At 39.9% G+C, this 18,467-nt stretch overlaps 1 protein-coding gene across 10 annotated transcripts in view; it reads left to right on the top strand.

The window, feature by feature from the left end:
- The window catches only part of Arpp21 (cAMP regulated phosphoprotein 21), a 159,001-nt gene that overhangs the window by 62,465 nt on the left and 78,069 nt on the right, over positions 1-18,467 (top strand). For 5 of the 10 annotated variants that reach the window (XM_055601647.1, XM_055601646.1, XM_055601644.1 and 2 more), the window contains 4 exons: positions 9,152-9,260; positions 11,325-11,426; positions 16,207-16,244; positions 17,956-18,015. In XM_055601647.1, coding sequence (XP_055457622.1) covers positions 9,152-9,260; positions 11,325-11,426; positions 16,207-16,244; positions 17,956-18,015 — 309 coding nt within the window. The remainder of the gene's footprint in view (positions 1-9,151; positions 9,261-11,324; positions 11,427-16,206; positions 16,245-17,955; positions 18,016-18,467) is intronic. The other 5 variants (XM_055601649.1, XM_055601652.1, XM_055601651.1 and 2 more) reach the window with 5 other exon arrangements.

The raw sequence follows: 18,467 nt of genomic DNA, 5'->3' as shown, positions 1-18,467 counted from the left end.
CAAAAAAGACAAGATGGCTCATGCACCAGAGGAACGGTACCTGAGGTTGACCTCTGATCTTCAAACACACATGTACCTGCATATGTACCACACACACAGAGACACACACATCCACACCACACTTGAGCATACACACAGAAGTGTGCAAAGAGCAAAATAAAGAATGCTAACACAAAAGTCGATGGTAAAGCTGTGAATTGTCTTAGCGCACTGAATGACTTAAAACCTGACTCCAGTTCCTTAAAGTAATACTTCCCAAATATTCAGTACTGTAGATCCATGCTTTGAAAGTGAAAGGTCTTAGTCATTTTCTGTTCACTGGGTGGGAAATTAGCTTCATTAAGATTGAATGTATAACTGTGCAAGTGCACCCAGGAGGTGGAAATCCAAGGCTGTATGTGGGTGCCATTTCATGCATAAAGCATATTATATGCTCAGGACAGCCATAGAAAGGCTATCACACAACATATACTACATATAATATTGACCCAAGTGTATAATAGCTCTTTGAGAGAGCAAAATTGCTCTGGCATGAATCTTAAAGTGCAGACATGTTGACAAAAGGAATAGGCTCAATACTGAGCCCCTCCCGCAGCACCTCCTAACTGGTTCTAGATTTACCTACAGCATTGACAGTTATGTTTTGGGTGACTTTAGGGAACACTTGAAGATAAGAGTGTCAGTGGATGTGGTTGTTATAGTATGACATCAAGCTCAGAACTCTTCAGATAAATTGAAATCTACTGAAAGAAACGAGCCCATACAAAACACGTTTAATTCCACAACCTGACTTCTTCCCACCTCAGCCCCTTCCAGAATGCACAGTGGATATGGAGGAACAGAGCTTCTAACTTCCCAACCTCCCCTTAACTCCTTGCCTTCTCCTTCAAACCAGGAGAAAGGAAAGCATAGCATTTCCTTACATGTGCAAAAAGCAAGCAAACAAAAAATGGCAGTTCTTTTTGTACTGAATCACAATAGTAGTTCTTCATTAGGGTAAATACAAAGTTTACCTATAAATTTTAATGATAGGTTACCTCACACAAACATCATAACTTATAAAGAAAAAGTACAAGTCCAAGAAATACCAATTATTTTTCACAGTTTCAAAGGCAGAAATATTTTTATGAACACCCGACTGGCACCATTTGGACACTCATGAATCAAAAAGGATTTAAATGTTATGACACAAATTGGATATATCATAATTAAAATTATCTCTAACCCTGATGAGAATGTTGGTTAAATATTTATTGGTGTGCCCTGGGCTGAGTGGATGGTTCAGTGGGTAATGTCACCTGCTACCAGGCCTGACAACTCACCAACTCCTGCAACCTGTAACCTATAGGTTACCCTATCAACTACACACACACACACACACACACACACACACACATGATAAGAAAAATATAGTAAGATTTACAGTATAATTTATTGGAATGCCTACTAACTTTGCCTGTTCAGAAAATATAAACAGTGTAAAAGATTTTGTTATTGTAGGCTACACTACTACTGGGCAAGGCATTTCAGAATTGCTAAGATTGCTTACATCTATTCAATCCTCCTATGCATGTTGAAGTTCATATAATATTTTTTTCAATTTATACAACAAAGCAAATGAGCAGGACTCCTCTCTATAAAGACTATATAAATTGCCAAAAAAAAAATGACAGTAAATAAGGTGCAGGGCTGAAAAGACACAGTATGTGTTAAGTTTGTTGCTCAGTTGTTGTTTGTATGTTAAAAGCATTTTAATATTAATGATAGTCTACAGTAAATGCAGTTCTTCAGAGTCATTTATGCATATTCTGAAATACACTCAGGAATATATTAGAGTCATTGGGAATGGAATTTAGAGTCATTGATATATTAATACAACGATATTTATTAATACTTTTAGAATTTTGTGCTGGTTAGTTTTATTAGTTTATGTCAACTTGACACAAGCTAAAGTCATCTGAGACAGGGACCTTCAACTGAGAAAATGCCTCCATAAAATCAGCCTGCAGAGCCAACCTGTAGGGAATTTTCTTAATTAGGGATTGATGGGAAAAGGCCCACCCCACTACTGATGGGGTCAGTCCTGTATGGTTGTCCTGAGTTCATCAAGAAATCAACATGAGCAAACAAGTATAGAGCACTCCTCCAAGGCCTCTGCATTAGCCTGTGCCTTCAGGTTCCTGGATAAGGAAGTGTAAGTCAAACAAATCCTTTTCTCCCAAAATTGCTTTTCGTCATAATGTTTCATCGAAGCAATAGAAACCCTAACTAGGGCAGATTTCATACAATGTAATTTGATCAAATTCCCCCCACGTTTCTCCCCTTTGCTCCTCCCAGATTCTCTACGTAAGACAGAAGTAGCTGGGCAAGGTACATCTGAGATCTAGGCAGCTTGTAAATTTATTACCATCGAGAAGAAGCTTAGAATTAGAAAAAAAATCAATAAATTAATATGATGGAAGGAAACACAAAAGTGTCTCATTAATGAAGTGTTGGAAGGAAAAAAATTATGTAAAAGCCACATGCAGAGGAATGTGTCTTCTGTTGGGGTACAAGCTGATGAGGGAGGAAAGATTGAAGCATGTATCATATATGTGGATGGAAACTACATGATTGTTTCATAGGTTTACTTAAAAACACCAGTGAGGTGTTTGAAATATAAAGAACCTGAAGTTATCTCCAGCTAATTCTAAATGTGTGAACCAGCATTCTAATCCAAATATTACGAATGATTCCAAATAGAAGTCATCTTTGCAAATTCATCGGCACCTAGGGGACGCAAGTGTAGGCATGCCTGTACAGCTTCAAAAACCTAGGCATGCATTACACATGGCATCTGAAAATATGACTACACAACATTTCATACACATTGCATGGAAAAATCATCTATTGGTCATTTCTGAAGAACGTTTTCTTTCTGGATTATGGATATTATTTTTTATTTTTACAAACCTTTGATTCACAGATAAACCTGAAGAGTGATATCACTGTCCTGAAGCTCACTGATTTGATTGTTTCCCCTATCTGGCAGTGTTGAAACTCCACACTCAATATAGTTCATGAATAAGTAGCCACACAAACTAACAATACCATATTGAGCTTAGCTGTATGTGATTTATTTCCCCTTTTAATTTTTTCACTGTGTCCTTAGCCTCTTAAATATTTTTCTCTGTTATCCTTGTTTTCTCTTCTTTATAGCATGCGTGAGCGCGTGCACACACACACACACACACACACACACACATCTTCTTGGTGACTGTTATCATTTGGTCATTATGTTGTCATTGGTAAAATATACACTCATACATTTTAAAAAATAACATAGCAATAAACATGGGATTTGCAGGATCAGATGAATTTTCATGTACTACAAGGTTCTAGTGTAAAAAATATTACTTAGACAAAGAGCAAACTTTAATCTTAGCATTTCTAAATCCTTGTAGTATAATAGAAAGATTAAGAAATAATTTGATAAAAAACATTTAAATCCCCAATTTAGCAGATCATTAAATAATACATTCAATGAAAGAGTATATTGTAAATATTCAAAATATAAGAATAATTGTCTATAACCCAGTGATTTGGTATGAGTCATTAGTAAGTTGCTAAACTGTTTTGCTATCTCTCTGAGATAATAATTTTCATTATTTTGTTGCTATAAAACAATACATGATTATTATAACCACAAACTGTAGAAGGTTAGAAGTAAAGCTGCCTGTCAGCTCACCCTCTACAGATAAGATTTCTGCTAATATTATTCATGCTGTCATGTGCTTTATTTTGAACATAAACATAGTCAGGTTGTATTCATGTTACTTTACTTGCTGGTCAATGTTATTAGATATAGTTTTAGAGAACTTCATGTTACCATAACAAGCCTCAAATTCCTTATGCAGTGCAGGGGAGAACTTCACTCTTCCATTGTTATGAAAGAGAATTTGGTCTCCATTTATGGCCATTTCCTTTGGAGTCATTCTTAGCAATAGAATCACGCTATCAAGGCAAATTGCCATGTTTACACTTCTTCATCCATTTAGCCCAGTTTTTTTTAAGTTTGTTTCGGTTTTTTGTCTTGTGTTGTTTTTTGTTTTGTTTTGTTTTTTGCCAAAGCAAAATCACCAATTTAAAGGGGTCTTACAGACCCAGGTTGTATCTGAGCATTCTGCTAAATGTCATTTGTGATAGTCCACAGTAAGGAAGAACCGAGGTACTGTGTTAGCTTGCTTGTCCCCAACACGTAATCACACCAAAGGAACTCAGAAGAAAGTGGCTAGCAAGATGGTTTGATCAGGGGCTCCAAGTACAGAGAGATGGTGTCTTAAAGTATAAGGAGGAAGCTACTGAGCAAGACACCCAGTATATACTGGACTCCAAAAACTTGTACACAGGTGCATGCATAAATTCCCAAACATATTCACATGGACATGTATATACCTATCCATACATACAAAAGAAAGAAAATGATTTTGCAAAACTCCGCAAAATTCTAAGCACAAATTTGAAGGACTCTCATAACCAGGGTATAAAAAGCTGGCAAAGTGATTCAATCTGTAAGAGACCTAAATTTGATGCCCAGATTCACATAATGAAAGAGAAATGACTCCTACAAGTTGTCCTCTGACCCTCTGACCTCTAACCTCCACATTGTCACTGTGGTATCCATGTGTTTACACAAAGTAAATAGTAAAGTAAATAAAATAACAAGAGTTAACTAATACTTCCACTTCCAATTTTAGAGTATAAACATATAATATCATTTAAAAGAAAATAAAATGATAGACTGATGAATGGTGAAACACATGTATTCAAAAACGATAAAGGGTTTTTTTTTTTTAATTTTTCAATCAATGATCCACTGTTGTGAACATTTTAATTGAAATGTCCACAGTATTCTTAGGTTTATCAAGCACACTTGACAATTAAAATCCTTTGCTGTTTGCTTCACCATCTAGCTGTTTCCCAGCAGCATTTATTGTGCTAAGGTGATATCTCACACAAACATCAGCACCACCTTTCCTTTAGTCTAGGTGACATGTCAGAGCCTCTCTGCTATCCCACCCCCACTACCAGCTATCACCCCCACTTCCACCCCTACCATTCCAGAGAGTTCAATTATTCTTCTCTGTGTGGGAAGGGAGGAAGAGACTCAGCTGAACTATTTGGAAGATGAATAACAAGTCTTAAGAACCTAACAGTGAGGCTAACCTGTTGAAAATCCTCAAAGATAAGTTAAAGGTTCAAAACAGTAGTAATAGTGAGTGCTCATTTATTTTAAGCTTCTAGGGGTTTTTTTAAAAATAAGATTAGAATTGATTGAGTAGAAGAGAGATTTGATTATCTTGACCAGCCACAGCTTTTCTGTGAGTTCCATCTATTGAAGGAGCAATGTGGAATCAACTTAAATATTTTTTTTTTCCAAAGAGGCTAAGATGCTGGCTGGCGATGCATACTCATGACACATGAACAGTGCGTGCCACAGACTGGGAGAAACGGGTCCTGCTATATGTGCTATAGATTGTAGGAAAAGATAGGTTTGCCTTGAGATGAGGAAGCTATTATTTATCTAAAATAAGCATTAATTTTATTTCCTACGTGTTTTGGTAATGTTACCTGGGAAGATAGACATGATACCTGATGAAGAAAAATCTGAAAAATAAAAAGAGACAAATTAGGATAAAATGGTACATGCCCATGAGGTATAGAGCAAGGTCCAAGTATCATCATTTAATAAGTAGCTGGCTTTCTGTAGCCTTGGAAATTGTTCTTGAATTGCATCCCTGTATTTGTAGATTAAAAGTAATTCATTACCATTTGAAATACCATTCTTAAATGAATTATCTTAGTGCCATTCATCTTATGGCTCCGAAATAATGCTAGTATGCTGTTCAGTTAGTTGTAAGAGTGATTTTTAATAGCTGTGATACAATGGCCCATTGTCAGCAGTTCTTAATTCAATTACCGCAGTATTTCAATTTATGCTTTGGTTAGCTCTAAAGTCATGAATAGTACTCCATAAAGCCAACCTGGGAAAAAATCGCTTAATTAATTTTAAACAAATCTCAAAGTAACTTTATGAGCACTCAAAATATTTTTCAAGAAACTAGTATTTTTTCTAATTTTTGAAAATATAATTAAAGAAGATACTTGCAAATCAGTCACTGGAAATATACTTCATATGATTTATAGCTGAATGTGAAATACACCTTCTGATTAAGGCTTGGGTTTTTGTTTGTTTGTTGTTTTGGTCTTCTGAGACAGGGTTTCCCTGTGTTTATCCCTGGCTGTCCAGCAATCATTCTGTAGACCAGGCTGACCTCAAACTCACAGAGATCTGCCTGCTTCTGCCTCCGCAACTGCTGGAATTAAAGGAATGCACCCAGCCTGATTATGTTTTGTCATGTTATCAAAGTATTTTTCACACATGCATACATGTACATATCCATATACATATGATATAGTTACTATAAAAAACAAGACTATAAAGAAATGGGACTTCAGAAGGAACATTGAAATAGAAATTTATCACACTTTACAGTAAGATCTTCCAAAGCCAAGAGTGAAGAGAACTGAGATTTCTCCCCTACCCAAGGAACTCTCAGACTTATGCAAAAGATTATAATGATTAATAAACATAATTTCAATGTTTAACAATCATTCTGTTTCCAATTTGAGTATATGCCCCAACAAACCAAACTCTCTGATATCCTGTTTTATAATTACAGAAATTGTGACCTCATAGCTGACTAAGCAACACTTGATCAGTCCTTGAGCTATAATGGCTTGTACACAGCTAGGCTAAATTGTCACTCATCTATACATTGATTGATTCATTCATTCAGCTGAGTGTTTTGCTGGTGCCAGGTTTGGATATGGGCACTAAGGTCTAAGGCCTATAATGAAATGGTGCCCAACCCACATGAACCTACCTACCAGCTAGCATTCTAAATTATCACTCAAGTACATTTTATCTTAAAAGAAGAAATTATACTAAACAAATTCACCTTGGGCTTGTGCCTCAAAAGGTCCATGTCCTCTGGTCCTCTCATTTGTGTGTGAATATTTGCAGACCGTTAAAAACAAATACAAAAAGGGTATCTGTAAATTTAGGCACATTATTTCATTTATTAGGGCTTAACAGACTAGTGCCTGAGGACATCAGAAGAGACTAATTAACATTGATATGATGTAATTAACACTGATGTAATCAACATCTTTATTTAAGCTGACATCCTCATTTCAGTCTCTATGGAAAGGGAAAAAAAAAAAAAAGGTATAACAGCCAAAGGAGTATTGGTTGGAAATGTCAGGACACTTGATCATTTGGGGGCCTTGTCATTCACCCCAAACTGTAACTGAACATGTTACTACGTAAAACTGTTCAGTTAGGAACCCAAGGGCCCGGGGCTCACCTGCATCAAACTTGTTCATTCCTAATGGACTCTTTCCACTTCCCAATCGTCTGCTGTAGTTCATTATGTTTTAAATTTGGTGGCAAATGTTTTCATCGATCACTAACTTGATGTGGCGAGGCTTCTTGGCTCTTAAAGTTTAGGGTTGAGCCCCCCAGCCCATCTCCATCCCACTGTGCACTGTGTAAGCAGGCCTGCAGCACCATGTCTGTGGCAGGTATAACCAGGCTGTTTGAGGACTGAGATTTCCTGCGCAAATCCACAGTCACGGAGTCAAAAGAATCACTGAGGGATGCTTTCCTCATCTAAAAGAAAGAAAAAAAAGAAAAGGAAAAGGAAAAGAAAGCTCTTTTGACATCTACTTTTACCAACAGGATGGGGCAAGAGGATCCTTTTATAAAATGTGTGCACAGTGTGGCTGTTGGCACCATCCAAGAGTTTCTGCTCCTGTCTGCTCATTACCACTGCCCCAATTTATGGACATGTGTTGAGGAGAGAGGACTTGAACTGGACACCTAAGCTATTCCTTTGTCACCAAAGCGCTGTTTGTGAGAGAGCATTTTCTTAATTGTTGGTCCCGCATTTTAGAACACAGGCTCTCTAAAGCCGCTTCCACTGCCTGTGAGATCAGGAATCCAGCAGGGGTGGGAACTCTAGAAGTCCCGAGACATTGTTCTTAACCCAGAGACAAACTTCAGCATGTCCTTGGTGGAGAACCCAAGCCACAACTCATTAGTTGAGTCCTAGAAGATGTGCTGTGCCAATCATGAAAATCCAACCCATGGTGACTGAGAGATTTGGCAAAATCAATTCATCAGTCTGTAGTAGTCAACTCCTTAAAGGCTTCCCTTCACAACAATCAGCTGATAAGCATTTAAACTAAGTATGTTCAGCTTTCTTAATTACTGAGCTGATTTAGAAAGATAAGTTCCAGAGGCCAAAGGAGCCAAATTCCAGAGCATGTGGCATTGGGAAGAAGCAGAAATACCTTTAAATATAATTCTCACGGTGGACTTAGAAAACCAGGGTGTGCTAAGAGGTGGTCGCCAGACCTGTGCGAGAGGATGGATTCTGTGTTTTAGGTATGTCTATTTTAGCTGAGCCTGGTGGTCCATACCCGTAATTCCATCCACTCGGGAGACTGAGGCAGGAGGCCATTGGCTCAAGGCCAGCTTGAGCTACAAAGGGAGTTCAGGTCCACTCTGCCACTCAGTGAGACCCAGTCTCCAAATTAAGAGAAGAAAGGGGGCTGGAGATGCAGCTTCAAGTTATAGCCCTTGCCAGCAGGCCTGGGACCATAGGTTCGAGATCTCCAGTACCTAAAAATACAAACATTAACAATAACTCCATATTTGCTTGAGGAGGTGAATGGGGAAATTATGTGTTCGGGAGCCGTCAAAGGTCAGAACGACTAAGAAAAACATCACAGCACTGCACGTGTTGGGGACTTTAAATGCCTCTACAAGTTCATTCCCAGGTGATGAGTATGTGGCAAGCAAGACTCTGAGTTGGAAATAACAAAAGGTATCGTGACCGCATGACGATGTTATGTGACATGTTATGATCTATCTACACAGTGCCAGAAATTCTAATTTCACAACCATGTGTAAACCTTTCCCTTTCTCTCTCTTCTCTTTTACGTTAAATGCCACTGAGTGTGGGGAGGGCAAACACACTACGAAATAAGTTTATTCAGATGGGAAGAAATACTTTTTTATTGATATGTTTTACTTTGCTGGCAGACCAGAGCAAAGGTTTTGTGAACATTTAAAAGATGAAAAAAGTGAAGAATCCCAGAAGCGGTTTATCTTGAAGCGAGATAACTCTAGTGTTGATAAAGAAGACAATCAGGTTGGTTCTCAAGTTTGAGAGTGGCTGACGTTGTTTTTGAAGGTGGGCTGACTGATGTTCTTGTTGTCCCTCTGTTGTCCCCTCCTGCCTTCCTGCCCTGCCCCTCTACCTCTGACAACTGCTGCCCTCTCTCCAACCCCCTGGCCTCCATTGCCTCCCCTCCCGGCATTCAGCGGGTAGCCACGTGGTGCTGCTCCAGTTTTGCTTAGCAGTGGCTCTGTGCTGGGCTGCATGGGTGGTGCTTGGCGCAGTCTTCGCTGCATGTTGTGGTGGGGGTCGGGGTGCCTCAAGCTCCGAGCTGTGGGGGTGAGCTTGTCAGCTGCGTTTCCGGATGTCTGTGTAACTCTGCCAGTCACTCCACTCCCTACAGCTCTGTCCTTCCTTCCGTTGTGCACAATTTGAGCTGGATTATCAATGAGGACCGATGAGCCACCGGTGTAGCCGTAAAGAACATACCTTGTTATGGTGAGGACAGGAGGATTTCGCAACTACCCTAAAAATAAGCCTTCACAGAAAAAAAGCATCGGGCTTATGTTCTAGTCGCCCAGCCTTCTTGCCGTGTTCTGTGGTCTATGTAATGTGTTTGCTTGTTTGCATGAAGTGTAGCAGAAACTGAACCCTGTGTATTTTGCCTGCAACAAAACACTGTTATTCTAAAACACCAGTAATCATGGTCCTTGACCAAAGGTAAAAAGACCTCACTGAATCTTCTCGGAGTGGGTAGGAGGGAGGGAGAGTACCAGCAAGAAAACGAAATAAAAGACCCCCCCCCAAGAAAAAACCAACTCCATTTAACAACAATAAGAGCATCAGAAAGCCAGGAGAACGCTGTGGCAATTGTACCTGGCGTCTGACAATCAAAGTAGATATTTTTGAAACATGCCTTTGCTTTAGAATTCATAAAGGTAAGACAATACGCAGCTCCCTCAAGGTCTCGTGTTAATTACTCAGAGTGAGTCACCCTGAGCCGGCGCGTGCATCTGCGAATGCGAAATTGTTATTTTTAAAGAGCCTGTTCTCCATTTGTACCTCCTTGTCTCCCACCACTGCTGCCAGCAGCCCTGGGCTGCACGGGGGCTCTTGGTGACTCCAAAACATGCCTGTGTCCTGTTCTCCATGGGTGTTTGGTGAACGTCTGGATGAGTGCACTTAGAGCAGACAGTGAATTGTCCAGAAAGGCAAAGGAGAGGAGTGAGGAAGCTGGGAAGCGAGGAGAGGTATGAGAGGACACAGACTCGCAGTTCTCATGCTGGCTTCTTTGGATTGTGGTTTTAGCTTTCTCCGCACTGACCATTCCCAACAACAGTTTGTCCAGGATAAGTTTTTAGTCCCCATGCAATTCACAGGGACTGAGCAAACACAGATGATTAGGAACCAGAAACCATCCTCAGGCTTCTTTCAGATTTCTGCTTTCTCTACTTTCTGGTTCTTTCTTGAGATCCCAAATATTCACAGCCACTCCATCCCTCAGGACCCATGAACTCACTCTTTCCCTTGTTCCGTCAAGAGTTTGTCTCCTGTTGTAGTCAGACACACTCAGCAAAGGTGAAAAGAGATATTTCTGGCCATCCCAGCTCTGGACCAATTCCTGAGGCATGTGGAAATCTGCTCATTTTTTAACTAGTCATTCTACTTTCCTCCATAGAGGATGAAACCAGGAAGCATCCTTCATATGTCAGTATGACACACAGATACACACACACACACACACACACACGCAGATACTCACAAATGCACACACATATGTACACACACACATACACACAGATACACATGCAGATACACACAAATGCACACACATATGTATACACACAGATACACACAGAGAGAAAGTTACACAGACATGCGCATGTACACACACACAGAGATACACACATACACACATAAGCTCGCACACACATACAGATAGACAAAAGTCCATATCCCCCAGCTTAGCCTCCTCAGGGAGCAGAGGGGTGGGGCTGGTCAGGCTCCAGTTATCTAAATGAGCATTTATTGTTCTCAGCTGACAGTTGCTTAACAGCTCAACATGGATAACCCTCCTGATTTCTTTTCTCTGTTCAGCAAAACAGAATGCATCCATTTAGAGATGACAGACGAAGTAAATCAATTGAAGAGAGAGAAGAGGAGTATCAGAGAGTGAGGGAGAGAATATTTGCACATGATGTGAGTAGTTGTTTTAATTGCCTCTTGAGTATGGTCCTTCCATCAGCAGAAAGGTTCCTGGTTTCTCAGACAGAGAACTGTCAGGGAGTACAGAGGCTGGGACTGAGGAGTGAGTCACAAAGCAGAAAACACAAATGTTTCCGGAAGAGAACCTGGTTCAGGGATTTGGGGAATAGGCCACAGGCCGGCGTGTGCCCGCAGGGCGTGACCTCCAAGAGCAGAGTTGTGGTTTGGACCAGTAGAAGAGGCAGACAGTCAATGCAGAAAGGGTTGCCAGTTTTGGAAACTCATTTACATCCATACTAGGTAGCAGGTAACCGACTAATGAGTTTAATACAAATATACATATATATATATATATATACATACATACATACGTGTATATATATGCAGGGCCCTTAGTTTAGATCTCCAGGCCTTTGTTTAAGACAGGCACGGCCAGGCGTTCTTACTGCAAGAACTAGTGAGGCAGAAGCAGGCAGATCCTGGGAGCTTGGTGGGCAGACTGTTTAGTCTGGTAAACGTGCATGCTCCTGGTTTGTTGAGAGACTGACAGCAAACAACAAGGTGGAAGGCAATAGAAGAAGGTATTCTGTGTGGGCCTCTGGTCTCCACACATGTACCCATGCACACACACACACATGCACCCCTGCGCAAACACACACACACACACACACACACACACATTTCTATAGATGCACACATATACACATGCACACACATGCAAACAAAAGGAATTTTTATGTAAAAATCAACAGAACCCAGAAGAATTTTAAAGCAGTATGAGGTCTCTCTCTCTCACTTTCTCTTTCTCTCTCTCTGTCACACACACACACACACACACACATTCATATATATACATGGAATGTCTTCTGAATTTTAAGCTAATATGAGCACTTCACCATGCAAAAGCTACATGGTAATATTCACCCCCCCTTTATTTTAGATCAAATCAAGGGAATCACTAAACAACTTCTTTTGTTGTTGTTGTTCAAAAACCAAACAATGAAAATGTGGGTGGGATTTTAAAAAATTACCCATTACTCTCAAAACCAAATGCAATTACATTAGATAAAAATTAAAATGTAAAAATTAAAAGCTGGATTTTAATTCAAGTAAGTTACAACAGCCACCAAGCAATTGCCATAGATGACTATTCTATGAAGACCTTGGGAGTTTCCTCAGGTGTTGGGGAACCCAGTCCCTGAATGGGTAGAGAAGGCTTCAGTGTTGTCCTCTGCAGTCAACACATCCACCGTCAGGCCTAATCTCTGTTGCCCTTGGCTTGTTGCTCAGAGACGCATCGAGCCCCATGGACACTTGGTCTCTGTACCTCAGTTTTGGGGATGCTGCTTCAAGCCAGGGCACTCCCCACACTCATGCTAATTCTCTAGCTTGAAGCTGCACAAGAGACAGCATCTGCCATGTTGTTATCACCCTTCCATCCCCCCTACCTCACTCCCCTTGAAAACACTGAAATAGAAATGAAATCATGGAATACAGTGGTCCTGAGCTCTTCTTAACAACTGGACGCTGGGATTTCATCTTGGAGATGACCATTTCCCCTCCGACTGCACACTGATGGACACACAGGCCAACAATGTGGGAAGCTTGTGAATGTTGATGCTGGAGATGACTGTGCTAACAAGATGTTACCACAACATCTATCGCCTCAAAAATTTAAGCATGTAACATGGCCATACAAACTTTCTTGAACCTTCCTCACCTCTCATTGACAGTGAACTTCACAGGCTTTCATCTCTGTACCTGCAGTTCCCTAGCTGACTGACTATTATCACTACTCAAACCGATGAGATACAAAATCATTTTTCATTAAATAAGTTACTTTGCATTAAGTCAACTATTTAACCAATACAAAGGATCCAGCATGTGGTTTAAGGAGCCTCATCTTTATTCTAAGTATTCTTTGATTTTTGTCTTCTCATGATTCAAAGAAACAAACAGACCAAACAAAACCAATTTTGCTCACCAATTATGATTTAAATAGTGGCTGTTTAAAGATGGAGTCCGTGTGTTTCTCTTCCCTAACCAATAATAGAGAGTTGAGACATTACGTACAGTAGCAAAACGCAAGTTTATTTTTAAAATCAGTAAAGTTCTTGAGTGGTTTGAGGAGTCATCTTGGCCCCTTGGATGTGATTGTGGGTGTTAGAGAAACAGTGTGTGTGTGAGCCTGTGTGTCTTTTTATATAGGCAATCACGTGAACAAAACAGGCATGTTGCCTTGGTGATATTCTAGAAACAAGTTCAAACACGGCTTCCAAAGTTTGGTGTCTTGAGATAAGACTGTTACCTGCCAGCCTGATAGTTGATTGTAACTCAGCTCTTAAATAATAAAACAATATGGCTCTACTGTCAGTAACATTTGGAGAAAAAAAAAAAGTCATTTCTTTGGTGCGAATTTGATCTCCTTTTCCTGGTCCTTTCCACCTCATATCACTAACCTTGGGAAGACTGGTTAATAAAGCGAAAATTTTGGGAAGGGCCCATCTTGCTGAAAGGAATTTTGCTGAAGACGTGTGTGTTGCCAGGGCTCCGCTCGCCCCTCCAGCATGTGTGGGGTCTGCCCTCTGAGATCTTCTGAGAGGGCACAGGCTGTGAGCACAGTGGGGGTGGGATGTGGGGGAGAACTCTAATCCATTAAGCAAAATCATTTTCTCCTCTGGGGGGGAAGAAGCCTTTTATATCTGGGTATGCATATAAATGACAGCTTTAAATGTTGTACTTAATTACTGTGACACTTTTTTCTATCTCTGCCATTAAATGTGCAAGTTATTAATACTCCCTTTTCTAAAGTTTGTTTCCACCAGCTACTGAATCACAGCCAGTAGATGTTTCACTTATGGGAGTGTAGGGAAGGGCCCCTGGGGAGACAGCATTTGAGGATCTTTCTAAACACTCAGAGGCATACTCTTGAAGGATGTTTTTGGTGACAAGTATCTTTGATTTGTTGGTGTCTTGTTTTTTCATTCAAAAAAATTGAAGTTGTTTAATCTCTCTTCCCACAAGACAGTTTGTAGTTTGAAAGTCCAACGATCAACCTCCTCACATAGGCCGATGCTCCAGTTTCAGTGCCTGGTAGCAATTTCATAAAGCCCACTGACTTCTTCCAAACATTGAAGGGGCTCCATGTCTAAACAGAGCCTTTGGCTTAGTGGAAAGAAGAGATTCCACTGTCAGAAGGATGGTGGGCAGCTATCTGGCTTGCCTCTTTGAGTACTGGCTTCATGAACGGCAGGTTTAAAGAATTGCTTACAGGGTCTGGGAACACAGGTCAGCTGGCAAAGTAAAGCAGGGGGACATGAGTTTGTTCCCCAAAATCCAGGCAAGAAATTGAGGGGCATGATGTCACATGCTTAGAATTCCACTGGGGAGGCAGATCCTGGTGGCTCTGACCAACCTGCATACACTTCTTGATGAGTTCTAAGTCAGTGAGAGACCCTAGTTTCAAAACAGCAAGGTAGAGGTCTGTGAGGTGGCTCGTCAGGTAAAGACACTTGTTACCAAGCCTGACAACCCGGGTTCAAGGCTCAAACACCCACCCAGAGAAAGGAAAGAATTTATTCCCGCAAGTTATCTTCAGACCTTCACGTATGTACCTTTTCATACACACAACACACTCACACGCACACACAAACACACACACACTCAAATGAAAAATAGCTTTTACTCCACCAGGCAAGTGAATAAAACATAGACAGCACCTGAACTTGCCCTCTCCTTTCTACACATAGACATACCTGTGTGCACAGACATATATGAACTTGTGCACACATGCATAAGGACTCGCCAGAGAGTCCTTGTTATCTCTGTAGCACCGTGGACCTGTTAGGTTCCTACTTATGCCTCTTCTAGGTCATTTATTCATATTTAAATCTATACACAGATGATGCTACATAGATAGGCAGGCAGGCAGGCAGGCAGAAAGACAAACAATCACCTAACACTGAATTTATTTCTACATTATTTTTCAAACACAGTGTACTGTTACCTAAGCACGTCTGTGCTTTACATAGGCTTCTCTTTTTCTTTAAGTTTAACCTGATACACATTTTCTCAACAGGTAAAGATGGTAGTCTTTTATCTTCCCTAGAGTTGAGTTAGTAACAGAAGTAAAATGAGAAAGCTATTGGCTTTCTCTGAGGAAAACTAAGAAAAGAAAAACAGACAAAAGACTCTTGATAGCAATTTCTAATTAGATTTAAAAGTACTATCTTCTGTCCTGGCCCTAACCTTAATTCAGATTAATGACTAATGTCATTTCATAAGTTTTGAGAGACTTGTAGTAGTCTCTCTCTTTTGTGAGGATGTATCTCACTAAGGCGGGATTTCAAGATTAGGCTTTACAGTTCTGCCATCCCTAGGTTGATTGCGTCAAACATGCTGATCCTGTCATGATTTGAACTTGTGCCCTTGGCTGGTGTATAATGCCGAATTGTTGCTCAGAACTCAACAGTCACCTGTCTCTCCAGCTGTTTCACTTACATTTCTCTTTTGACCTTGATTCTGATCTGGAATTTAGTCTGTTCATCCTTGGAGACTTCCTGAGGGGAAAATGGCCTTTGCAACTGAGAACTGGTTAATCTGCTGAAGATGCTAACCTGTTTTTCTCCCTTTTAAATCTCATCTCTTGTACATAATTTTCTTAATCTCTTTCCCCTAGGATGGGAAAGTAGTTTTAAAATCAGGCAAGGATGTGAGAGTGTTCCTCCAATCCAGCACATCTGACATGGTGCCTTTTTTCATTTTTATTTTTCAGTCAGTTTGCTCCCAGGAAAGTCTATTTTTGGACAACAGGTAAAATGAAATTTATGTTTCTTGTGTCTTTAGAGGAACGGTTTGTTGTGTGTCCTATACATTCTCATGTTCATACGTATCTCATAAAGAGTATGTACTTGGATATATGCATGTTCTCATGCATATACCTATGTATACGAACATATATATTCACATATATATGTTACTTGATATGTTTAAAAGCATTTGACCTGAGGAAGAAGTTCTCTGGGTTACTTTCAGACAGAGGCTTAAGCATTTTTGCTCAAAGTCTCTGTTTCTGGCCCTCCCAAAGATGTAATCCTTGCAGCCTTGACACGGGATTAGAGGCTGATGGGCATCCAGTTTCTCTGGCTTATCCGCAAGGTTGGTGAAAGTATATTTAGCACCATCTGCCATTTCTTGTGTCTCCTCCCTTTAATTAGCTATGCCAAAAAAAAAAAATCAGATTTCTATGACTTGAAATTTCAAACTGGAAAACTTTCCCCATCTTCCTGAAAGGGTGGATGAGAAAACTTTCTCTAAAATTCTATTGTGGTTATCAGTTGAGCTCGCTTAGACACAAGCCAGAGAGGTGCTTAAGAAGCACTGTTCGTGGGGTTTATAGAACATCTCGGGGTTTAAGAGCAAACCTTTCAAACTTAACACTTACCCTTTTAAACAGTTTAAAACTGTCACAGGTATTAAAATGCTCCTGTGATTCAATTATGTGGATTCCAGACAAATGAAGGAGGTGATGTGAACTGTACTAACCACATTTAGGATTAATCCAAATGTGCAACTTGATTTAGAAACGCAGAATTTGTAAATAAAGTGGCAGTTAATTTGATTTCAGGTGTCAGCGTAATGGTTGTCCCTCTAAGTCTGATTAAACTGGAAGCTGATTAAATGCTAGTGCTCAGAAATGTAAACTAGACATCAGAGATAACTAATCTAAAAGATAAAAAGTTGCTGTGTTAGCAGTTGAAAATCTTGAGAGAAACACCCCTTTAGGTGAAAGAAAGACAAAATATGTTAATTCCAAACTCATACTGAAAGTCTATAATTGATTATGGACTGACCCTTGGTGATGACCTGAAGCATTTCAAACTTTTAAACCCATACCAGGGATGTGGACTATTGCCAGTTCACTTCCATGGAAACATATTTCTAAGTCCTCTAATCAATCGTTTCTCTACATATTTCCTAGTTCTATTCATTGACTCTTAAATGCCCTAAATATTCAAGTTGGATCATATTCAACATTATCATAATTGGTCATATATGTCCATGGCCTATGTAAATATGTCCTGATAGTTTAAGAAGGAGACATCAAATTTGACGGTCCCTTCATAAAAATTAAATTGTATATTGAACACTCTACTTCTGGAATACTGATATTTCCAGTGAATCCAAAGGATTAATAAGTAATTTTTACACTTATTTTAAGGAACATCTCGACAAATATGTTTCATTAGAATTCTACCCTGTGTCTACCAGCCTCTTGTCTTCCCCTTTTCCACTTTTACCTCCCTCCCTTTACCTCTCTAGGTGGCATAGGATAAAGGGCTACAATACTTACTTGCTCCCATGAATTTATTCAGACAAATTTAGATCCCAACACAGGTAAATTCTAGTGTGCGGGACTGATTTACAAGCAAGGCATGCTGTGGTGGAGTGCACATCCGTTCCACATAGGGCATTGCATTACCCTTAGGTTTAATGTCGTAAACATCATGTTTTTCATTCCCAGTAGGCTCCAGGAAGACATTCACATATGCAATGAGACCTATAAGAAAAGACAGCTCTTTCGGTTGGTATGGTTTGATTTCGTACACTGTGTTTTCGGATGGTGTGGCAGAATCCGTGTGAATATAAGTGTTAGTATGCAGTTTTTCTGTTCATGGAATAAAATTTGTTCAGTTTTCTTCTCGTAGCGTTCGTTATGCCGCTGGACAGGGTGAGAAGTAGCGATGGGAAGACAGGACTTTGTATATTTTTCTTCCGGGTTCCTCCCAGGAAGTGTCATCCTGTAGAGGAGTCACTGTGTGCGCTGGCTGAACACTCTCAAACCCACTTTGACAAATTAAGCAGCTACGATTTCCCTGGAAGGCTGCAATTATATGTTCATTGTTGTAGCGCATGGACAATGGCTAATAATATTTATTATTAAAACCTATAATTAAATAATTATAATTATTCCCCAATACTGAAAACTAAATCAATGATAATTCTATTAGGATGATTTTTAAATCTATTGTCCAT

The sequence above is a fragment of the Psammomys obesus genome, unplaced genomic scaffold (genome assembly GCF_907164565.1).
Source record: "Psammomys obesus unplaced genomic scaffold, mPsaObe1.curated_primary_1811, whole genome shotgun sequence".
In the NCBI taxonomy this organism is placed as follows: Eukaryota; Metazoa; Chordata; class Mammalia; order Rodentia; family Muridae; genus Psammomys; species Psammomys obesus.
This window is presented reverse-complemented; position numbering and strand designations above follow the sequence as displayed.